General features: G+C 41.0%; 2 protein-coding genes across 4 annotated transcripts; one reads left to right on the top strand and one right to left on the bottom strand.

The window, feature by feature from the left end:
• Positions 1-136: 136 nt before the first annotated feature.
• Positions 137-6,402, bottom strand: mastl (microtubule associated serine/threonine kinase-like). Of its 2 annotated transcripts, XM_039790015.1 has the most exons (13): positions 6,102-6,402; positions 5,877-6,014; positions 5,640-5,779; positions 5,451-5,539; positions 5,244-5,350; positions 4,971-5,124; positions 4,631-4,800; positions 3,499-4,500; positions 2,679-2,820; positions 2,528-2,542; positions 1,484-1,597; positions 1,196-1,297; positions 137-701 (listed from the first exon to the last, which is right to left on the bottom strand). In XM_039790015.1, the coding sequence occupies exons 1-13, from the start codon at positions 6,267-6,269 to the stop codon at positions 544-546; spliced, it is 2,499 nt and encodes an 832-aa protein (XP_039645949.1). In that variant the 5' UTR covers positions 6,270-6,402; the 3' UTR covers positions 137-543. The 2 variants fall into 2 exon arrangements, with proteins under 2 accessions (XP_039645949.1, XP_039645950.1); XM_039790016.1 differs by lacking the exon at positions 2,528-2,542.
• A 524-nt stretch (positions 6,403-6,926) lies between these two features.
• On the top strand, positions 6,927-16,051 carry LOC120552199 (ATP-dependent zinc metalloprotease YME1L1-like). 2 transcript variants are annotated; one of them, XM_039790018.1, is made up of 18 exons: positions 6,927-7,163; positions 7,796-7,915; positions 8,700-8,868; positions 9,030-9,131; positions 9,260-9,369; positions 9,483-9,633; positions 10,739-10,822; positions 11,351-11,524; positions 11,620-11,772; positions 11,870-12,002; positions 12,107-12,169; positions 12,760-12,872; positions 13,208-13,363; positions 13,712-13,863; positions 13,962-14,088; positions 14,448-14,521; positions 14,932-15,018; positions 15,095-16,051. In XM_039790018.1, exons 1-18 carry the CDS (start codon positions 7,128-7,130, stop codon positions 15,245-15,247), a joined length of 2,157 nt encoding a protein of 718 aa, XP_039645952.1. In that variant the 5' UTR covers positions 6,927-7,127; the 3' UTR covers positions 15,248-16,051. The 2 variants fall into 2 exon arrangements, with proteins under 2 accessions (XP_039645952.1, XP_039645951.1); XM_039790017.1 differs by having other exon boundaries at positions 10,739-10,846.
• Positions 16,052-16,856: the final 805 nt, after the last annotated feature.

The raw sequence follows: 16,856 nt of genomic DNA, 5'->3' as shown, positions 1-16,856 counted from the left end.
AAAAACTAAAAATACGACAAAACATTGGAAAAAGCAACAAAAACAATGAAGAAAGAAAAAATAAAAAAAAAACCAGGAGAAAATGACAAAATGTCAGATAAAGCGATATCAATTTTGAAAAAAGTGACCAAAACGTTGAAAAAAAAAAAAAAAAAAAAAAAAAAAAAAAACACTAAAACTTGGAAAAAAAGCAGCTGAAACGTTGAGATAGGGACAACAAAAGTGTTTGTTTTCATGGTTGACGGGAAGACAACACAAGGGTTAAGAGACAACTATGTGAAATGGTTGTAAAAGAAGTTTACGGTCTACAACGCATTGCACTTGTAAATAAGTCAACAGATTCAGCTATTTTCTGGCTCTTGTGAACGGCGATTGCACATAGGTAAAAAAAATTTGTTTTTGTTTTTTTGAAGTATTACAACGAACAGAGAACCAATCAGAATCTACATCGTTACCGTGTATTTGTTTGTATAATGGATGTGAATTTATTTTTGGCAGTTGGCAGGCTGCTTTGATAAAACTCAACTGTTGCTGTTTGGACGTCTACAGGCTGAAGCCAGACATGCGGATGTGCTGAGCGTTGTTTCTCGCATCAAAGTACGAGGTGTCCGTTTCGTTCTCTGGCTGAGGGATGAAAGGCATCGGCTGGTTCTGCAGGTTGTCCCAGTCCAGGCCCTCAAACAGGGGGTGACGCTTGAGCTCTGGTGGATGTTCAAGCAAAAATTATTAGAAAACACACTAGATTTACTTACAACAGGTGTTGAAACGCAGGCCAATATTAGCGTTTTTATTATCAGCGATTCCCTGATTATAGCTACCTAAAAAAGGTTAAAATCCTTTTTTTTGTAACCACATAAATTCAAGCAAAGTTCTCATACATAATTTAAAAAAAATTGGTCATACAATAAAACATAGGCCTGCTGTGTTAAAAATAAACATCACTAGTGTAATCACTAAGTAGATTTAGTTATTAGTTGTGTACTCCGTATTATATCAGGTGTGTTTTAATGTTTGGCACACCAGAAAGTCCTATTGATAGGTTGGTTGGATTAGGAACTTCAACAATTAAAATTGTGCACTTTGTCGATCACTTGGACTCACTTAATCAATGGCTTTTCTAATCAATTACATGAAGGTCTGAGGACCAACGCTTTAAATTCAGAAATAAAAAAAAAAAATGAAAAGTGGTCCTCACCCTTTAGACCAGCTCGTTTTGTCATGTCCATGGTCAGGAGGATTTCAATCGCATTTCTTGAGTTTACAGACAGCTCCTCTTCTTCCTCAGGCCAGGGAATATCTAAAATTGTTAAACAGCGAGGTGGTAAAAGAAGCAACAAAAGCATGTCATTAATATTATCCAACCATTTTTTCAACTAAAACTGTAATATGTCAAGGCAGGCTTTATACATATTTTTGTTTAACATATTTTAGAGCATTTTGTGGTTTAGGATTGGATGTTCCTATAAAAGACAACTAAACCCACCTCTGTTGAGAATATTCTGGAAGACCAGGTGAGGCGCCTCGTCGTTGAAAGGTGGCACACCTGTGAGGAACTCGAAAAGACACACACCTAGCGCCCACCAATCCACCATGCAGTCTGGATGGAAGCAAAGAAAGGTCACATTTCATACAGCTGCCGCAGCGGCTTCGAACACCACAGTTTCCCCTGCGATTCCTGTTAGAGTGCACTGATTGTACTGCGGTGGCAGAAGCAGGGACTAAGTTAGGCTGAGGATGGAGGGATGGAATTTCTGGGTATACACTTCATTCTACCTGTAGGCGAATGAAATAGGCCTGAGATATCGGTCATTACCAATCGCGCTGTCATTTTGCAAATACAATTAAATACGTCGCACACGTCCCGTGATATTTGTGACTAGCATGGTAGTTTTAAATGACTGCAAGGATTTAAAACTACATTTCTCACAATGATCTAGTGTCGAGTTCAGAAAGACACATGACAGCCGATGAATAAATACTGCCACAGGATCGTTCGTGTCACAGACCGTCCGTTAATGAATTCACATAGCAGCAATCATGCGACGAAATGGCATGGGGCGACTGACAGGAAATGCTGCCTTCAGTGTGTTAACATTTGAATGAACAACAACTAAAACAATAGGTTATTATTAGATTACATTTTGCAGTTAAATATCCAAAACATAAAGCCAGTGCCATAGCACATTGACTATGTGCCCAATTACCCCAAATCTACAGATTTTAAGAGCAGAAAAATCCTATTGTCCAGTTAAAAGCACATCAGCCTGATTCCCCCAGCTGTTAACAATGGTGTTAGCTTAATGTTAGAAGACGATCCCATTTTTGTAGCCTTTATAAATCACAGTTTAAATGTTGCCCCCTTCCCTCTGATGAGGCCCACAGTTTGTTCACTAATCCAAGGGGCAGAAACAGAACCAGTGGGGAAAGGAGAATGGGGAAAGAATCAGCTCGTTTCCTCTAGCGTATTAGCAGGCTGGGTGAACATGCAAGCTCGCTTGCACAAACAGCGATAACACTATGAACTTACCACACTGACGACTTCCTGAAACTCAAAGAGAAGGCCTGTCATAGGGACTACAATGTCAACCATCCAATGTCAATACCGTAAGAACACGTCGGGCTTTTTCTGTGTTGTTGTGTTTGTCATGGTGCTTGGAATTTTGCATTCCCTTTCTTACCGTGCGGTTTTCCCAAGAGCAGCTCTGGAGCCAAATAGTCAGGAGTTCCTAAAATGGGTGCGCCCTCAACAGGCAGTGCACCCCTTCTGACACTCTTAGGGGTCCTGAAAGGGGTGCAAGTGGTCGACATGGGCTGAGGAGTCTGATGCGAGAGGGGAATAAAAAAAGGAAACGTGAAAAATGGCATGAAAGAAAAAGAAAAAAAATGTAATCAAAAACTGCACAATGTGTAATCTAATCCAACTGCCCTTAAATTAATAACTGTTGTGACATGTATGTCAATTACAATGTAATACACCACAAACTATGCCCTGAAAGTTGGAAGTTGATTCACCACCACTCACATTTTTGTTTTTAAAGACCTTTCAAGCTTCACAAAGGTTTTGTGTACCCAAGATACCTTCTGTGCACAAAAGTAGAGCTGGGTAATATATCGATATCTTCTTAGATTTTGGATATCGTAATATGGCATTACAGTAAAGTGATGTCATTTTCTGAACTTACCCGATTGTTGTAACTGTTCTATTATTTGCCTTTACCCACTTAGTCATATCCACATTACTGATGATTATTTATAAAAAATCTCATTATGTAAATATTTTGTGAAAGCACCAATAGTCAACACTACAATATCGTTGCAGTATCGATATTGAAGTATTTGGTCAAAAATATCGCGATATTTGATTTTCTCCATATCGCCCAGCCCTACACAAAAGACTACAACCAGTCTAATGGCTCTGTGAGGCCGCTTTGAATGAGGAGTTCTACAACTGTACAGCCAGTGCAAAACCTTGTTTAAACTGTGTCTTCGTATGCGTACCTGATAGAGTGAGCTGTTGGAGCTGGGTCTTTTCTGCACTGGTGTTGCATTGCCAGACGCAGGGTGATAAGAAGCGGTTGTGGACATGTCCATAGCCTCAACAGAACCGACGCTAAATCGGGACATCCCTGATGCATTGGAGCGGTTAATGGAGCTACAGTAGCTACGGAAAGCTACAACATTTCGCGGCTTGAGGAATGAGGAGGACTGTGCCGGATCAGAGAGCTGGTTAAGGAAGGAGCACTGAGATCCTCCCCGGCTAAAGTGACCGAGTTTGGGTGTTCCAGTGTTAACAGCAGAGGGAGTTTGTGGGAGTGATTCAGTGACGGACACGTCTTTATTTTCCTTTTGTTCCTCGGGTGATGCTAAATTCCGGTTTATGGAACATGTGCTTGGCTTGAAAAATGCATGGCTGTCGATAGTGAGGGATGTTTCGTGCATAGACCCGTCAGAGTCGAGGCTCAAGCTCCTGCAAATGTCACTGTTCCCGGCAAGTGGTGATGTGAAACTTGAATGCGACAGGTCCTTGGCTTCGTCTTCAAACACGTCCTCCAGTTCACTAAACAGACTTTTGGCCACAGCAATGGGACTGGAGCGCTTTGGGATCTGGTCTTCAGCTGACCCAATCCTCTCAGTGGAGACCATGAAGTCACCTATTTGGATGGTTGAAAATGTTCCAGTCAGGCCAGTGTGAAACCTCATAGTCTCTTCTGGAATCTCGTAGCATCTCTTATAGATTGCATTGCTCCTCTTGGCTTGGATCTCCAGTGGGACGGGGCTTCTCCCAATGTCAGAAAATTTTCTCTTTGCGGATGAGGCTGATAGAAAAGAGTCATCCGAAGCTGCGGACCCCAGTTTGTTGGTGTGAGGACTCTTTTCTGCAAGATGGTCTGGATCTGACAGAACGCTCGTGCCACCGGCAGAGAAGCCAAAGATGGGCGCGCCGTCTTGGTCGGGCCCTTTGGACTCAGAATGCAATTCCCCCTTCTGCTCATTTTCTTTCTAAAGAAGAAAGAGAAAAGAAAATCCGTTTTTTTTCTTTCAAATCTGAAAGGTCAGTATAGGAGCTGATGATGGCAAATTTCAATGAATTCTTTTTTAAAGAAAATCTTTGTTTATGGTATACGCTTACATCTGCACCGGTATGTTGTATGTCCTCACATTCCCACAGTGGACTGATGCCACCTTCAGTGTCGGTGGTGCTGCATACACTCATCGTCTCACACCTCTTCCTGATCTTCAGCAGTTTGGTGGTCAGATTTTTAGACAGGTTATGAGGGCTAAAGACAACATTGTTGGGTCCTGTAGAGATAATACATATAAACCAAAACTGTTAAAACACATTTTCAATGTCAAGATCTCACTAGGAAGCTAAAGTACGCACAAGCCTTTTATAAAGTCCTTGCATAACCAGTGAGTCCACAAGGTTAATGAATGATGGGAAAAAGCCAAAGGTTGACATCTATAATGACCTGTAACCCGAAGAACCGGAGAGGACCACTGATCTTTTATCTTCATCAAGGGAGAACCAAGAGAGCTATTCTTCTGTTTTATTTTGCCACAGGACATGGAACTGGACACAGCAGATGTACTGCAGTGACGCTTGGCTTCTCCTGCAGGTGAATTCTGTTTGATTAAAAAAAAATAAAAAAATCAAGGAAAAGTCATTATTCAACACCAAATATGCATACATACAGCATGCAATTAGGGCATTTCTCCATGCAAAATAATATAAATTCACTTACAAATCCAATGGCACTGATTAAGGAGAGGACTTGACCCGGAGTGCGGAAGTAATCTTTGTTTGGTTTAGCCAAGGATGGAGTAGTAAGGATATCCATAAGACTCAGCTCTGATAGGGAGTACATTCATAAAATAAAGGGAAATGTTACTAATATTACAAGTGGTAATGGTCACACTTTGTTCAGGTGTTAAGCTGATGGGACTCGTACCTCTGTCAAGCTTGACTTTAGAAAGGCCGAAGTCTGTCAGTTTGATGTGACCTTTGTTGCATATGAGCATGTTGTCTGGCTTCAAGTCCCTAAAAAGTTATAATTTCAGGTAAATTTCCAGGTCACACAATTAATCTCACCCTCACCCAAAGATGAATCAATCAACCTAAAGAAACTGTATCAAAGTACCTGTGGATTATACCATGTCGGTGGAGGTAGTCCAAAGCTAGTGCAACCTCTGAAATGTACTTTACAGACATATCCTGGTCGAAATACCCATAGATGTGAAGCAGAGATTTGACATCTCCACCAATGAGGTATTCCATTACCTGTAAAACAAACAAACAACATGAAAATAATACTTATAATGATAATGTTAATGTAAATGTGTTTTGTGCAAGTGCCATTTTTTGTTTCTGGTGTTACCAGATAGATCTTGGTGGCTGTCTGAAGGGAGTAAAACAGGTGAACCACGAAGGGGCTTTTGCTCAAAGCAAGTGCATCTCTCTCCGCCTTCATCTGGCCCATCATATTTTTATCAACCATGTCTGCTTTCTTTGTCATCTACAGAAAAGAAGAGTGGATATTAGCGACATAAAAAAATAATTCTAATTAACTAATTTAAAGTTGTCAAAGACCAAACCGACTTACTTTAATGGCATATAATCGCGAATTGCACTTCTTCCGTGCAAGGTAAACCTTGCCAAAAGCTCCGCGGCTGATGGGCTTCAAAATGAGGAAATCCTCGATTAAAGGCGGTTTAGGAGTATCCACCGATTTATCATTTCTACCGGAGTCGTGCTTTTCATCTGCGTCCATCGTATTGCGGTTTTTAAATGAGCAATTGAGTTGCGTCTGTAACAGCCAGCTAGGTCAGAGTAAAAACATTGCGTGTCTGAACAACAATCTCGGGTTTGTTTTGAAATTTTGAATTGACTGTCGGTTCGGTTCTTTCGCGGGGTCCTCTGAACTTCCGTTCCGTTTAGTTATTCAACTAACTGCCTGTGTGCAAATCATCCCTGAGGTTATTAATTTTAGCTGTCAAATTACCAAATCTATTACCATTAGTCACTATTAGGTCTATGGAAACGATTGTATATTTAATATGTAAACATTTTTCTTGAAATTTTCTTTGTCTATCGTTTTGACATTTTATTTTTGATCAGGCAGTAAGTAGTAGAAGTACATGTATAAATTATGTAATAGTTCTCTTAATACATCCCAATACCAGCCAAGCGTACGTAATGGCACATTACTGGAAAATGAGAAAATTTGATATATATATATATATATATATATATATATATATATATATATATATATATATATATATATATATATATATATATATATATCAAATTTTCTCATATATATATATATTTTAAGCACTTTTAATCTAATGTTAATAAACTCGTGATTTGAGATCCACAAATGATGTAACGACGCAGGCTGCACCCGGTAGTAATTCGACATGACGTCATATTGTAGTCCATTTGACCTCGGATGCCGGAGAATCCATTTGCTGTTATTTAGCTAAGCTGCTGAAAGTTGTGTAACAACAAGGGAAACAAAAAGGACACCGCTCCCGGGAGGACTCGTTCGTTTGAGTTACATAGAGGGTCTCTCCTCACACATCAACCCCCCCAACTCCTGATTTTGAGTTATCATTGGGCAAAAATGTTTTCACTGTCAACGTGTTTTCAGCCACAGCAGGTAACGTAAAGCCGACCGGATAGCAGCTTTTTGATTATTAAGCTAGCTAGCTAATTGTGTGCTCCTCTGACAACGTACAGCTATATGTTTTAGTTATAAAGTAAGCGTTGCCGGGAAGGGACTGTTATGGGAGCAATGACAAGATCTGTCTATCGTTGTTTATGTTATGTCTTCGCTTCTTGTCAATGACAACCTAGCTCGGCTAATGTTAGCATTATTCTTCATAATCAGCCCATGCATACGTCACGTTGTCGTAATGTGCCCAAAGCAACAAGATCCGACACGTAACAGCGAGCTTTGTACGTGCGGTTTCTCTCATGACGTCACCACCTGATAGGTCTCTGAAGAGCTAAGCTTTGAGTAAATTGAAGGGTGCTAACTCAATTTTGAGTTTATATAACTGGCACACGTCTGACGAATGTGGGCCATACTTTTCTCCGATTGGCAAAACAGAGTAGAGTCAGCGAATAACATTCCGACCTCAGTGTCTGGACACTTCAGATACAATCCAGAAAACCTGAAATCCATTTCTAGACATTAACTTATGCAAGTGTTTAGTACATAATACATAGTAAAAGAAATATTGTACATCTCATCATGTGTTAAAAAGCCTCTGTTTGTGTATCTGCCAGATGATAGTGCCCCTCAGCCAGCTCATCAATGCCCTCCACTCTCTGAAGAACTCAGCCACAGCTTCAGTCCAGGCCCTGCACAAAGATTTCATTCCAGAGCACAGTTCATATCTAAGAGAGGTGAGACGGACACCACGCAGGTACATGACATGATTGATACAGCGCATCATCATCAGTGACTTTGGTCTGAACTCTGAACTTGAATGTCTTCACATGCACATTACTTTTTTCTTTTTTCTTTTTTTACTTTGTTGGTAATGCAAGACATAATTAAAAATCGTACTGAACACTAGTTATGTTGGACAACCTACGGTAAACAATAGATCTGTAACATCACTTTTTTGCAAGTGGGAGGGAAAACCTCTTCAGGAGGCTTACACACATGAAGCAAGACATATCACTCATGAATGCATTTTACTGAAGCTGTTTGAAATGTGCTTTTCATCATTTATCATCAAGAAGTTTTCCTGCAGGAAAAAAAAAAATTGTAAATAAGGTGAAGGATGCACAATAGTCCCATTTTTCTTAAACACACAGTATTAACCAGGGCCAGATGAAATCTACCAATCCAGAATATTATTTTAATTTTTTATTAAATGCAGAATGTTAACTGATCTTCACCAAAAGCAGACTGGCATGAGCAGTTTTAATTTTTTATTTTACATAAATAAATATATTCCCAAGCCTACCACTACCTGTCACATTGTCTGTCTTATTTCATGTGCAAACTAATTATTTTGCACATCCCACAGTAGTGAAGCAGGTCTATCTCACTTGTGTGAATTTCTATGTCTCCGAAAAAGTGAGGATGTTTTTCAAAAGGCTCTAAAAATCCACATGCGCGCAATGATCGATGTAGAGAAGGGTAAATAACCTTATTTTGCTATTCTTTCTTTCTTCCCAGCCCAGTGTGAGTCTGAGGGACCTCGGCCTGTCGGAGATCAGGGCGAGTCAGCTGGATGAGCTGGTCAGCAGGTTACTGCCTATCCCCGGGCCAGAAGAGCCTCCCGCTGTTCCTTCCATATGGAGGTCGAGTCACGTTTCTTCAGACAGCTTCTTTCACAACAAGCATGGTGAGCAGCTCAGGCTTCCCAGCTTTATCGTTCTCGAAAGAAAATCTTACTTTATCAAAAGCTGTCGAATCTGAGACAATTTAGTTACTTTACAAAGCTAATTTGTCAAAATATAATATCATGTTCAGTGAAACCAACCTTTTGCACTTTTTGTCTGACAGGGTTTTCACACAGAAGGTTGGGTGTTTTTGGCTCCCCAATATTCCACAGACAATACCACAGTCCTCTAAAAGAAGCTTGCTCAGAGCTGCAATTCTTACCCGGTAAGAAACAGACTTTGAATGCTTAAACTGCTGTGTGTTAAGTAATGTACGCGTATGAACGGCTTGACATTAGAGGAAGTGTGTTTTAATGTTTTTTCGGCTTTCCATTTGTGTTTGTCCATTTTTAGTATGGATCCAGAGTCGGGGTTTCAAGACACTTAAATCAAGGACCAGACGGACAGAGTCTGGTTATGACGGTCCGGTAGAGTCCGAGGCCTACACACCAGCCTTCATGAAGGTCAGCAAAGATTAGTGGGACCTGTTGGAAGGCACTCTGTGTTACCAAAATAATTTAACGGGTGGTGAATTGTGAAGCTTTCCATGCCAACTCTCCCTACATTTCCCTCCCAGGGATTGCTTCAGAGGGAAAAGGCACCAGAAGCCCAATCACTGGACGAGCTGCTGAAACAAAAGCACCTTCCAGATAACCAGCAGGAGGCTTTCAAGACGGGGTTCACCGAGGGGTTCATGAGGTCTCAGGCCTTCACTCAGAGAACACAAGGCATGTTGCTCACTTACTTACAGGGAGGCACCGAATCCAGGATTCGGGTTCGGATTCGGCAGAATATGGGGCTTTTTGACGGGGGTTCGGTTTCTGCCGAACCCTACGCTTGCACCACGCGCGCAACGCTGGTCGACGCAATGACGCCGCCGTTGATCACGGGAAGGCGTTTACGTAGGTGGACCGTTCCATGCGGTAGGCTGTGAGAAAGTGAAAATGGAACTTGTGAGCAAAAAAAAGTGTTGTTTGGCAGTACTTTCAGTCAAAACAAGGCCATTTAAGTCCAGCTGCATGTTCAATTTGCAGTGCCGATTTGTCTCGTGGTGGCAAGGACCCTAAACAACACACAACATCGCCGCTGTTAAAACATTTGCGTATGAAACATCCGAAAGAATATGAGTTGTGCATGAAGGAATGTACAGACAGCAGCCAAAATGCAGCAACTTCAGGTACGGCAAGAAGGAAGGACAGTCACCGCTAAAAACTTGTGTTAACCAGACAGTGCCTCTCCCGGGCTGTCAGCCGTTCTCTCGCCATATGATTGTCCCTACAGTGGGAGCGGAGCGACTGAATGGCCGGCTGCTGCTCGTTAGCTAACGTTAGCTGTCTAAGTTCACCCACCCAACACGCCTTCATCACACACTGGTTTGCGATAATTTGCCAAACAAAATTGTCACTCATCTGGCAATAGCGATGTGCTTTATGGCGATGCGAAAAGAGCGTGTGAATTCAACATTAAGTTGTTACGTTTGACTATTTTAGAGGCTGTGGACGTTGTTTACTTCATTAATGCGTTTACTGTGTAAACGGACTGAGGATGGGACCAGGATTTGGTATTCGGTTTCGGATTTGGCAAAATCTTAACCAGTGGATTCGGTATTCGGCCGAACCCAGAAAAAATTTGATTCTGTGCATCCCTGCTTACTTAGCCTTCAGGCACTACAATTATCATGGATGGGAACCTTATATAATTATATAATAATGGTAGTCAGTCTTAAGAGTTGCACCAGGTTTCTTTGGGTGGCAGTGCCGAGTTAAAACCCGGAGATCCTATGATTGACACCAAGAACTTCTATCTAATCTTTGTCTGTGCTCTGTTTTACAGCCTCGCTGAGGAGAACCAGGATTATCCTGTTGGCTCTCCTACTTCTTGGTATTTATGGCTTGTCAAGAACCCCGTTTCTCTCGGGTAAAGGCTCCTTTTCTGATGCTGGTTTGTTTCAGTCTTTATTCTTTCCTATGCTTGCAAATCAAGTCCTTATCGCCCTACATGCACACTGCAAATAGAACAAAGCTTGTTAGAGTCTCCAAATATGTCAAATAAGTGTTTTACTTGAGCCTATTTGAGCGTAAATATTTGTTTTTAATGTGTACCTTTTAAAAAAGGTAATACCTTACATAATAGCTGATAAGACACAATGTCTTTCTTTCAGTGTGCTTGTAGAGTTTGACTGATTATTCTGCTGCATACCACTGTGTAGTAATATTTTAATATCAATATCGGCTATGTATGTTTTCATGCCAGTGTGATAGAACTGTTTGAATACTTGGAATTGATAATTGAATAGAAGCAGCATACATTTGGATCTTTATATTTACATATATATGTGTTGCAGTAAGCATATTGTAATTGTAATCATTGTGAGACTAAAGAAATGGAAAGGTTTTTTTTGACTGGCGTTACTATAGTGAACCAGTTGTTTTGGGGATTTCACAGTGAGGTTCCGCACCACATCTGGTCTTGACTCAGCAGTCGACCCCATCCAGATGAAGAATGTGACATTTGAGCACGTCAAAGGAGCAGAGGAGGCGAAGAATGAATTACAAGATGTTGTGGATTTTCTCAAGAACCCCGAGAAATTTACTGTTCTGGGCGGAAAGCTGCCTAAAGGTATTTCATATTTTGTTCCATTTCATCCGTTTTCTTTATATATTTTTTTTATATGCAGCTATTTTATGCTAAGCTGTTTCCTTTTATCCTCTCAGGGATCCTCCTTGTTGGTCCACCAGGCACAGGAAAGACTCTGTTAGCACGGGCTGTGGCTGGGGAGGCTGATGTGCCTTTCTACTACGCCTCCGGATCAGAGTTTGATGAGATGTTCGTGGGCGTTGGTGCGAGTCGAATCAGGAACCTTTTCAGTAAGTTTACTGGATGTGAGAAAATGCGAGTAACCAGTGAGGTTGAGGATGTATCCAAACAACTACAAATCTTCCCCTTTTTTGTTGTGGTTTGCAGAAGAGGCAAAAGCGAATGCTCCTTGTGTTATCTTCATTGATGAGCTGGACAGCGTTGGCGGAAAGAGGATCGAGTCTCCAATGCATCCCTATTCTAGGCAAACCATCAACCAGCTGCTGGCTGAAATGGATGGGTCCGTGTTCTGCTTTTGTCATTTTGAAAACTGCATCGTGGAAAAGATAAATGTTGGCGTCAGGAACTTTTACTTCCCACGCTCAATGTTTTGGTATTTTACAGGTTTAAACCAAACGAGGGCGTCATCGTTATTGGTGCTACAAACTTTGCAGAGGCTTTGGACACGTATGTTTACATTTCACTTCTTTTTTTTTTTCTTCTTCTTTCTTAGGCTTACATTTGCTAATATTTAGGTAGTATAACGGAAATAAACAGTTTAAAATTAGCTGAAAAAAAATGTTAATCCCTACAGTATGTACTTCATGTATACACAACTGTTAGATGTGACCTTTACCCTCTGTGGGCTGTTTTTATCCGTGGCCTTGTCCTAGTTTCTGTCTGAATGGAACAGTTTCATGTACACGAAACAAAAAATAAAATGAATCCCTGACCCATTTTATACTACACTTAGACAACAACTTAAAGTCATGCAGTGATGTTGTTTACACATTTGCATGGGAAGTTAATTAAAATGTGCTGGTACGTGTTCTGACATTTGCTCCCAGTGTTCCTTTTCCAGTTGTACAATGAGTGAATTTAAACCCAAGATTTTAGTTTGAGTATCTGAAAATATACGTTGCTCTTCAAAAAAAAAAAAATCATCATATTTGATGAATATAATTCAATTAAAGCAGTAAAGGTAAGTTAGTTTAACAAAAGTTAAGAGTCAATGCAGTATGAATCTTAATAAATGCTGCTTTGCTACTACTTTGCAGCGCTCTGGTGAGGCCAGGAAGGTTTGACATGCAGGTGACGGTCCCTCGTCCCGATGTGAAAGGACGCACTGAAATTCTCAACTGGTACCTCTCGAAGATCAAAATGGACCCTGGTACGTTACGTCTCTGTGTCAAATATCCAAAAAATATGAAGGATTTTTTTTTTTTTTAAACTTAATATCTTGGAAAGCAAATCTTTCAGGTCATGGTTATTACTGCACTCTTTGTCATTCCCTTTTGTTAGTATTTCAGAAACAATTTCTAATTGGGAATTAATGTAGAAACATTAGCTCTCCTTATCAACTGAAATCATCTTAAAGCATTCAAAAGAGCACGCCTGTGAGAATACCTTTTTGTTTTTTCATTTCTGTAAAAGACACCATTGTCTCTTGAACACTGATCACCTTTTATTAAAGAAGGCCTTTTCTCTTGTGTTGCTCTTCCACAGCTGTGGAAGCGGAGATTATTGCCCGGGGCACGGTGGGCTTCACTGGGGCAGAGCTGGAGAACCTGGTCAACCAGGCGGCCCTGAAGGCAGCCATGGACGAGAAAGAGATGGTCACAATGAAGGATCTGGAGTTCGCTAAGGACAAGATCCTCATGGGTGAACACACACACACACACACACACTCTACATGGGACGGATTACCGAGACACACTCTAGTTAGGAGACGGGAAGAATGTCAAAGAGAGATGACATGAATGGGAGCCAAGTAAAATCTTTGTTGTAATCCCTTTTTTTATAGTATTTTAGGCCTTTAATTCCACAGGACAGATGAAGAAATGAAAAGGGAGAGAGAGGGGGAATGACATGCAGCAAAGGGCCGCAGGCCGGAGTAGAACCCGCAGCCACTGCGACGAGGAGTAAACCTCCATATATGTGCGCCTGCTCTACCACCTGAGCTAATCCGACCACATTTTAATCCTTTTTATTTTGTCCTTTCCATACCAGGCCCTGAGAGGAAGAGTGTTGATATCGACAAGAAGAATAAGACCATCACAGCCTACCATGAGTCCGGCCATGCTATTGTTGCCTATTACACCAAAGATGCAATGCCCATCAATAAGGCCACCATCATGCCTAGAGGTCCAACTCTTGGCCACGTGAGCTCATCTCCTACTCCTTTCCAGTAAAGTTTGGGTAACTTTTAATGTGAAAACTTAACCCAAATCTAATTCCTGTCCTTGTCTCTGTCCTCCAGGTGTCCATGCTCCCAGAGAATGACCGTTGGAGTGAGACCAGAGCCCAGCTGCTGGCTCAGATGGATGTCAGTATGGGCGGCCGAGTAGCAGAGGAGCTCATCTTTGGAGATGATAACATCACCACTGGTGCGGGGATCAAAGAACTTGATTTAGTTGGTGTTTGGGTGTCAGTCCTGTTGTGCTATCAGCACCAGAAACACTGTTAAAGAGAATATACTTCACCTGTATTCTAAAACCCTAACATTTAAAAAAAAAAAAAAAAAAGTTTCTCAGAGCAGTGTTTGGAGTGCAAAATGCAAATGTGTGTGGTTTCAAAGGATTCTGACATATTGTTATCCTATGCTGGTATGAAACAAAAGTTTGTTTTAAAATGTATGAAATCAAAACAGTGTAATATTATAGGACACGTCTGATAATATTGACTGTATGCTTTGGTCGTTTGTGATACAGCATTAGTTTAAATTTCCTGCTGTTGTTCATTTTAGGAGCCTCCAGTGACTTCGATGGAGCAACCAAAATAGCAAAAATGATGGTGACCAGGTTCGGCATGAGTGACAAGGTAACATTTAAATTTGTGTGGTAAATGAGTGACCATTTGGATAATGTTTGCTACCGTAGATGACTGATAGAGGAGGTGATGTTCTGGGGCCTTTATTGCTGCGGGGCTTGACCCTTTCTTTACAGTATATACAACAAAATGTTTCTGTGAAGCCACGTGTAAATGTTATTTTGAACATCAGAGACTGGGACACTCATTTATTGTTAAGGTGGAATGAAAACCTGCAGTCATTTAACATTACTAGAACATAGAATTACACACAAGACAATGACAATCTCTGTCTAACTCTGGGGGAAAAAAATCTCTCGCAGGAGTCGCATCTTATAATGACCAGTAACGACAAGTGTCTAATGCACAGGAAGGTCTATTGTTCACTCAACCCTAAGGATGTAATTTGTGTTTGATTGCAGCTTGGTGTCATGACCTACGGCGACGTGACCAAGCAGAGCCCCGAGACACAGGCTGCCATCGAGCAGGAAGTCAGGGTTCTACTGAAGGTGAGTTTCCCCACAGCACTCTCATATTGACAGTTTAATGTATCCCTTTATTTAAATTTCTTCCTCTCTCATCCAGGACTCATACGAACGTGCTAAAAACATCCTGAAGACGTACAACAAGGAGCACAAGAAGCTAGCTGATGCCCTGCTCGCATATGAAACTCTGAATGCCAAGGAGATCCAGATGGTGCTGGAGGGCAAATCATTGGACCAGCAGATACCTCAGTAGATATTTTTGACTCTTGTATCATGTATATATATGAAGCTGTGCACAGGGCTTTTGGAGGCCTTGTATTTCATTTGTTAGTAACCATCTTATTATCGATGTGAAGATTAAAGGATTAAGTTTCACCCCTTATAAACCTTTTATTATTATTTTAATTTGTCTTGCATTTCCTGTAGCAAAGACTTTTGGTTTCACAGTGATTTTAAAAGCACCCAGTTTAATTGGATAAAAAAATACATATTTGGTCTCCAGAAGTCTGCTACAGTCAAAGATGTTTGAGGTGTCATGAGGGGCTTCCTGTGCTCTACTCTCAAGACAAATGACATCTATAGAACTTTTTGATTCATCAGTCATATTTGGTATCATAACAAGGTTATACTGTAAATGTATTAAGGTGAGATGAATGATTTCCCATATGTCTATGTCTCATTTTAAATGTGTACAGACCGGTGAACACCATAGAACCTTAAAATACCTCAATCTAGAATGTACCATCTGGCTGTAGCAAAGTACAGGTGATACCACTGCTCATTTTAGAGTTTTTTTCTCTAAATTATATATTTCAGTTGCATCTATTTTGTTTATTTATTTAAGTGCCCAAAGGTGTGTTCTTTTTCTGAAATTAGTGATCCTCACGCCCTATTCTAAGCCCACGTGTAGCTGATAAATGAGGGGAAATGTATGTATATACACACACACACACACACACACACACTATAAACGTGTAAAAGGATTGGCTTTGTGCTTCAGTTTGTTCTTTGAGACAAAGACCTTGGAGCTCAAATAAAGGTTATCCTTGCTCATGAATGTGTTGTTCAGTACATGACTCAAATGAAACTTAGACTTGCAGTGACTGACTTTGGCCACTCGGGGGCAGCACAACAAGCTGCTCTCAAAGCTTACATGGCCAATTATGTGTCAGCAAGACAGTTCCTTATTTACATGTCACATCAAACAGATATTAGCATTTATTTGGAGATGAATTGCTCCAGTATTCATTTTCACTTTGGTTCACTTTTGGTCTTTGCCAGCTTTGTGGTGAAATATCTGACTCTACATTAGTTGCCAAATGCTCCACTTTGTTCTCCAGCTGCAGACTTGTCTGCTGTTGGTGCTGTATAAACACCTACTGGTCACAGTGGGTTTATCCGCTTTTCCCACTGAAAACCACTGCCTGATGGCGGTTTTAAAAAATTGTAAAGTTGCAGGTCTTAAAAACTTTTGATTGAGTGGCGAGGACATGAAAACACTGTTAAAAGGTGCAGTAGGTAAGACTTATAAAACTAACTTTCTGTCATAATTGCTGAAACTGACCCTATGTTCGAGTAGAACTACATGAAGCATGGAATTTAAAAAATAATCTGGCTCCTCAGGCACCACCTACAGCCTGTAGTGTGATTTGCAAAACTCCACAGCTCCCTGTTCAGATGCACCAATCAGGGCCGGGTGGGGGGGGGGGGTCTAACTGAGTGTCAATAACTGCTCATGCACACGCATTCATTAGGCTCGTTTGAGATGAACTGCGCCTCGCCTGTAAAGTGGACGAGAGCAGGCAGGAGCAGCCGGGGGCGGTGACAAAAATCCGCTTTCAAGTCGGACAGTTTCCAGCAGC

This window comes from Perca fluviatilis, chromosome 22 (assembly GCF_010015445.1).
Source record: "Perca fluviatilis chromosome 22, GENO_Pfluv_1.0, whole genome shotgun sequence".
NCBI lineage: Eukaryota > Metazoa > Chordata > Actinopteri > Perciformes > Percidae > Perca > Perca fluviatilis.
This window is presented reverse-complemented; position numbering and strand designations above follow the sequence as displayed.